The sequence below is a fragment of the Pectinophora gossypiella genome, chromosome 6, assembly GCF_024362695.1.
Source record: "Pectinophora gossypiella chromosome 6, ilPecGoss1.1, whole genome shotgun sequence".
NCBI classification, from domain to species: domain Eukaryota; kingdom Metazoa; phylum Arthropoda; class Insecta; order Lepidoptera; family Gelechiidae; genus Pectinophora; species Pectinophora gossypiella.
This window is the reverse complement of record NC_065409.1, coordinates 9,192,202-9,199,202: the sequence shown is the minus strand read 5'-3', so window position 1 is coordinate 9,199,202 and position 7,001 is coordinate 9,192,202. Positions and strand designations below refer to the sequence as shown.

Sequence of the window (7,001 nt, the reverse complement as noted above, 5' to 3'; positions counted from 1 at the left end):
ACTCAACGCTATTTATAGCTAAAATAAAGCGTGACTACAAGTAACATTTTAAACATATAATTACATTAATATTTACAACGATAATTTCTTAATTTTAGATATTTAAATATCATATACATAACACCTTGTTATTTGCCAATGAAGAATAATGAGTAGTGCATTTTTTATTTATATTGTACCAAATAGATAAACTAAAAGTATGTGACTTAGAAACACGACTAAAAACGTTTTAAGACAGTTCCTTTCAAGTTACTTTTGTTTATCTGCAATCACAATAAATAGATAATTTATCACGAAGCAATAAGAATGGAGTTGGTTTATGAATGTAGGTAGCCACATTATGAACAATCCGGGCCAAAATGGCGTTATTCGATGTTTTACCAGCACAAAAAAACTTCCAGCTTAAATTAACTACGGCCAACTCTATCCTATTGCTCTAGGTAATTTATGCATATAAATACATCACACAGATATTTTTCCTTGCCTCTCATCGGATACGGCAAATTTGTTGCATAGGAAGAAGATGAGCATTTCGGAGTCCGGTTTCACCTTGCCCTGTTGGATGAGGCGTCGCAAGTTCTGGATGCGTTGCTTGTGTGGGTACTCGCGATGTGATTGCTTCTCCTCTGCCTCCTACAATACCAGATTTTCATTTTATCACACGCAAATACACATAAACCAACAATAACCTGTATAAAAAAATAACACAAGGAAAAACGGTAAGGAAGTTACTTTTTGCTTTTTTTTTATCTTTGGGAGACCCAGTACCGAAGGTAAATTGGATCCTGACCACTTCAGACTCTTCTAACTGATGGGAGTTAAGGATGTAAGTATCACACGTGCATGTAAAGTACGGCTCTGATTAGGAACGCCCTTGTGAGGGAGCTGTGAACGCGATTTCATTCCATAACGGTTCTTTAGTAGGTTGCCTTTTTAATTTCCTATGGGTTCCCATTTGACCACCATCACACATTTTGATAAGTGACGACTACCAGTGAGACCCAAGATGGAACTTGCTTACTTAGCAAATCATCATCTCCTTACCCCGTTTCCCGTTTTTCACAGGGTCCGCTTACCTAACCTGAAGATCTGACAGGTCCGGTTTTTTACAGAAGCGACTGCCTGCCTGACCTTCCAACCCGCGAAGAGAAAACCAGCCCAATACAGGTTAGGTCACACACCTCCGAATATTCATGTCTCGGGAATGTAGGTTTCCTCACGATGTTTTTCTTCACCGCTGAGCACGTGATAATCATTTATGATCTAAACATGAATTCGAAAACAAATTCGACGATCTTTGGTTAAGGCCTGTTCTGGATTCGAACTTGCGACTTCAAAGTGAGAGGCAAGCGTTCTACAAACTGGGCTACCACGGTTTCAAATTTTACTTAGGAAATACCTACTCATTTTAGCCTTCTTTGTTTTGACTCCAAGATTATATTATAGAATTTTTTATATTATAACTATCCTAAAACGTAGTGAATTATGTTCTCTTTGTCTATACCTGCTCAGCAGTGTACTTGTGGTCGGGGGGCGGCAGGCCGACGATGGTGTCGTCCCACATGACGGGGTGCCAGGGCCGGCGCGTGGTGCGCTGCGGCGGCGGCTGCGGCTGCGGCGGACGCAGCGGCAGGGACCGCACGTCCACATACTCCTCATCTTCCACCTCTACTGGCTTGCTCATTCTCCTTCGTACAAATCAAACTTTTATTAAGGTAGGAACACATTTAAAGTTACGACTACATAAATAAACAGCGGCGCCAAAAATAAGATGATCCGTACTTCGGAGGGCACCCTAAGCTGTCCCGGCTTCTGTTTACTTATTATACAGTCGTTAAATGAGCCTTCGCCAGCTCAATACACCAGGTCTGATGATGTCGGTTATTGGCGTCTCAACCCATACGAGAGAAAAAGACCAGCGGTACGAATTATATCGAGGGCTACAACCAATAGTCGTACGAGGTTTATCCACATATAGGTATAACGTTGGTTGCGTCTATTGGTCAATGAACCCGTGCCTGCTGGTGCTGGCCACAGTATGGAGCATTCTCCATGCTATTTTTTTAGGGAAAAATAGGACAGTAGTTTCCCTCTTGCCTTCCGCCCAAACGTCATACACAAAAGAATATTAGCTCCAAATTATTTTCTCAACTCGTTTTACTAGTCTTAGCTGTCGAAAATAACTCTTGTTCTAATGATTAAACAGTTCTATAAGTATATGTAATGTCTACCTATTAATAGGATCACAATTAACGGTTTAAACCCCAATGTTATCCCAACGAAGTCTTTAGGCTACTTGAAACGTTAATACGAAAATAAACGGCACACATTTGGCTTCGCTCTCAATATTTCCATTTACTCGCATTAGCAAAACAAAAACAGCCGACGAAAAACTGCATGCCGATCTATGCTATTTTGGACGAAAATAAATAAGTACGTAACCAAAGCGATACCGAGCATTGGTCGAAAAAGTCCATCACTGCGCAATAATAGTTTTTTTATTTAATCCGTTACTTGGCAAAGAGACAAGAGATTTATTTTTTGTAATAGTTGTCTGGGTTTATAGCACAAGCGTACGTGTCTATTTTATAGATTGACGAGCACCAACATCTGCTTCCGGTAAACAAAGTTTAGTAGGTACATAGTTTTCACAAAATTAGCTAAATGCATTCGATTCGTATCTAAACTGTCCACTACATGGTCTATGTGTGGTCGAAAATTCAGTATCCTTGTGAGCGTTTGCTAAATACACCCTCTTATTAAAAATACTGTTTTATGTAGTGTGGGTAGGTAGGGGTAGGGCATGGGGTCTTTTTTGGTTTATAAGTAAATTTAAATTTATTAATGTGGCGTCCAATATGGAAATAAATATTTTTAGATAGAAATAAATTTCTATATAAAATCGCTGGTAAGTTAGGTTTGAGTTTGGCTGTCTTACGGCACAAAATAAAATACCTACTACGATGTATAATGTTGCCTATTATTTTTACCGTAATAAACTTAATTAATATTTCATCTACTAATGATAGTAATATAATCATTTATTTATCTATTTATAATTCATATCAAAATTCCGAAGAATTTCAATATAAAGTGAAAATAGAGTTTTGTAATATCTATTTTAAAGTTACTTACTTTTACGGTGTGAAATCCAACAAATAATACAATAAGATAGAACAATACGCCGGTATCTACTGAACCGTTCGATTCTGGCCCGCACACAAAACCGTTACGCGATTATCTACTTTATTATTGGCCACAAGTGAATTTATTTATATTCACTCAATACTGTATCATTGCATGGGCACAACACGACTGATATTTATTACTTTCTCCCGACTCCCAGAGCCTGCATCGTGTGCAGGCGGTTCCTGTACTGTACAACGATGACGTACACGTCTTGGACAATTACCAGCAAAAATAAGAACAGAAATGTATTGACATCTAGGACACTGACCGAAATCCATGCCAACAATTGAGATTGACTAAAGTTTATCACGTGTTAAACTTTTTCTTGATTAGAATTTATCAAAGTTATGACAAAGGAATGCAAATAAAAATAACAGTTAACAAACAGAATACAATGAGTTTAATCTCAATTTATCTAAAACTAGTTAACAAAAAATAACATACAAATGGACAGTCCTCGTTACTTGAACCATGTATATTACAATAAAAGTATTTTAAAAACAAACGCATAGAAAAACAATTATTAAAGTAAAACTTAATTAATCAATTTTTTGTTTAATTACCCTAAACACAGATTTCTATTGATCAATATTTGGTTTTGTTGACTTGTTTTGAAACATTGCGTCCGATTTGTAGAATGTCAATCTGTGAAATCTCATTTTGTTACGCAACAATACTTTTTGCCCGTTAACTTCTGTTCAAGCTTTATCTAAAAGGTGTTGTACAACGGACACGCTCTAATAACACTATTAGTGTTGGCTGGCAACAGCAGCCTGACACTATCTTTTACGCGCCAGCTACAACTTCATCGAATGAAGCCTCATGTTCCGACCGAGCTAACATAAATTCTGGCAAAGTTACTCCTAATGCTGCACTGTACCGAGGCATAGTTTCAGCCCAATATGCACCCCTGGAGTTGTCTCCGGCGAATTCTTCAGGAGGTGCGACGTTGGCTTCATCCACGATCTCAGCTCGTTCTTCAGCTTCTGATTCTACGCTCCTTTTCACTTTGTGAGCAGGCACAACCGTAGAAATAGGATTAGTGGCAGCAACAGCTAAATTAGCTGGACGAGCCTTCTTACGTTTCAGTTTTTTACCATAACCAGTATTAGCAACTACATAAGCTGCAGATTTTTGCGCCGCTGGTGCAGTGGTTGTCACAGCTTGGCTTTCAGCTCCTACAGCTCCTGCATTTCCTGCATCGATTGTCGGAGGTTTTGATGTGAATTCTTTGACTTCTTGATACGCTAGATGACTACGTTGTGGCGCTGACTCAGACACAAACATACATTCTTCGTTTTTCAAGCCATTTTTGTCGACGCATTGGAAACATGTCATACCATTCTTTTGAACTTTTTTACACGCAGATCTATCTTTCTTTTTGAACTCGGCTAGAACATGTTCTACGTCCTTTTTAGGCTCAGTGTCAGTATAAAAACCTGGTATGGCCTCTTTGTAATTGTAAGGCTTAGTTAAAGAATCTGATTTTTCTTCTGAGCCATCACTTTCACTGCTTGAATCTCTTATAGCCTCACTTGTCTTTGGTTTAGAGGAGTGGATGTAGTAAGCTTTGTATTTGTCGCCGGAATCGTCATCCTTTTTGTAGTCGCTGTGGGTTTTTTCCGGTTCGGCGGGCGAATATTCATGCGAGTCATCCTTAGGTGTTTCATATTTTGCTAGCTTTTTGGGTTGTTCAGCAGATTTTTCATCTTTTTCTGGTTCATCGGGTTCGTCATTGCTATCGAATTTTCTCTCTTTCGAGTAAGCGTATTGATTATTTTTTGGTTCGGTGACATACGAACAAGATTCATAATTTCCACCAGTTTTAGGGTCCTTGCACACATTGCAAGACATGCCGTCTCTCTTCACTTCTTTACAATTTCCTGGATTACGTCTAATCTCCGCGGCCTGCTTCTCTGATAAATCCTTTATTCTATCGTACTCTTTATGGTCATATCCTGAGTCATATCCATAGGGATATTCGTAATCTTTATTGGGGTCCTTCTCCTCCTTGTAGGCGCTGCTATAAAGACTGCTGTCGAATTCTTTAGGCCTTGAAATATATTCAGCTTTATAATTATAGGGGTCTTCATCTTCATCTTGGCCTCTTCTTAATTTTTCGCTTCGCCGTCCACCTGCATAACGACGGATACGGGATGATCCTGTAACGTAAGCATTTGGCTTGTAGTTTTGTTCAACTTCAGGGTTGTCAACCGATTCTTCCTTGCGGTATTTTATGGGATGTGCAACCTCAAGATTTGTGACTGCGGGTTGGAAGTATGATGCTACACTAGGATTTTGTTTTAAAGCGGCTAGGATTTCTTCTTGTTCATTTTCTTCTGGTTTGTACACTTTATAGTCGGCGTCGTGTACAGTTCGAATATCATATCGCAAAGGAACAAGTTGCTCGCGTATGGGTAGGTGTGTGAGGGGTTGGGTCTGTTGTTGTTGGTGGTGTCGCTTTGGCAGCGGTGGCGGTGGCGCGACTAGTCTAGCCGACTGGAAGCCTTGGCTTGCAATTGGGTTGAAACCAAAATGTTCGGCAGAGAATGCATTTTCTTTTGGTGCAACCCGCCTTTGAATAGAATCAATAGAACTACTGACGACTGTGTCAAACAATTGAGGGTATTGACTTTTATCTAATTTAAGCATTGCTGCGGCAATAGGACTGGAAGCCAGCGAACTGAGTCCTGAAAAAACCACAACGCAAATATAATACTTTATTTATATTGTTTTTTTAAATGAAGTATGTGCACATAAGCGTGAAGCCTTAAGTGTCTTACACATTCGTGGATAAAATGGAATACTAACCTGCATCTCCCGAGTCGAAAATTGGAGCAAAATCCAACGGCTCCACAAATCCATTTTGTTTTTCTTCTTTAGCAAACACTCCCTCACATATCGCCCAAATTAATAACTGTAACAGGAATTAAAATTTAAAATAATGTTGCAAAATTAAGCAAAACAATTTAAATAAAATAAATAAGAGCGATCACTGCGTACCAGACACCCGAGTCTAGACATTTTTATGTATGGGTATAAACCCATTTAAGATCTTTTAACGTCCACTACTCCTCACTGCGTCGAGTTGTATTTCTCGTTTGGGTCGGGATGAAAGTAACGTGACAATATTGTAATGACAAGGTTTTATAGGCGTCAATATTGCGAAGGTGAAAGATCGGTGCAACAGATCGCGCGCACCAGTGAAGCGTGTCTTGCCGGACAATGTCCGCTTACTCCATCTGGCGACTGACTGTGGGGTCACCACCTGGCCGGCGCCAGAACTTAGCCGTACTACAGCTCATTAAACGCTCATTAATCACGAGGCCTCCAGAGTCGGCTACGCATGTAATTGTTAAAAAAGGAATTTCGTATCGTTATTAGACAATTTTAGTTTCTAATTATTTTAGTTTAATTTTAGATTGTTGTATTTGTTTTCGAATTCATATTTGGGACATAAGTGATTATCACGTGCTCAGCGGTGAAGGAAAACATCGCGCGGAAACCCACAATCCCGAGAAATGCATGTCCATCCAGGTGACCTAACCTGAATTGAGCTGGTTTTTCCTACGTGGGTTGGAAGGTCACACATGCAATCGCTTCTGTAAAAATCGAACTTGTCAAATTTTCAGGTTAGATAAGCGGACCCTGTGAACAACGGGATAATGCTAGTGAGATGATGAGTTAGGTACCAGGGGATTTTGTATTAAGATGTTGTTCACGTGTCAAATTTATCGTTGTATTAATACGAACCTCAGTCATCATTCTGATCCCGATATGTATACTCCAGTTCCAATATTAGGAGGCATTCT

The 7,001-nt window shown here is 39.4% G+C and overlaps 2 protein-coding genes across 2 annotated transcripts; both read right to left on the bottom strand.

Moving 5' to 3' along the window:
• Positions 1 to 41: 41 nt before the first annotated feature.
• On the bottom strand, positions 42 to 3,383 carry LOC126367430 (uncharacterized). Its single transcript, XM_050010932.1, has 3 exons — positions 3,136 to 3,383; positions 1,505 to 1,688; positions 42 to 633 (listed from the first exon to the last, which is right to left on the bottom strand). The coding sequence occupies exons 2-3, from the start codon at positions 1,682 to 1,684 to the stop codon at positions 463 to 465; spliced, it is 351 nt and encodes a 116-aa protein (XP_049866889.1). The 5' UTR covers positions 1,685 to 1,688; positions 3,136 to 3,383; the 3' UTR covers positions 42 to 462.
• A 273-nt stretch (positions 3,384 to 3,656) lies between these two features.
• LOC126367420 (uncharacterized) lies at positions 3,657 to 6,415 on the bottom strand. The gene is made up of 3 exons (XM_050010921.1): positions 6,193 to 6,415; positions 6,001 to 6,106; positions 3,657 to 5,879 (listed from the first exon to the last, which is right to left on the bottom strand). The coding sequence occupies exons 1-3, from the start codon at positions 6,235 to 6,237 to the stop codon at positions 3,976 to 3,978; spliced, it is 2,055 nt and encodes a 684-aa protein (XP_049866878.1). The 5' UTR covers positions 6,238 to 6,415; the 3' UTR covers positions 3,657 to 3,975.
• Between the last annotated feature and the right edge of the window lie 586 nt (positions 6,416 to 7,001).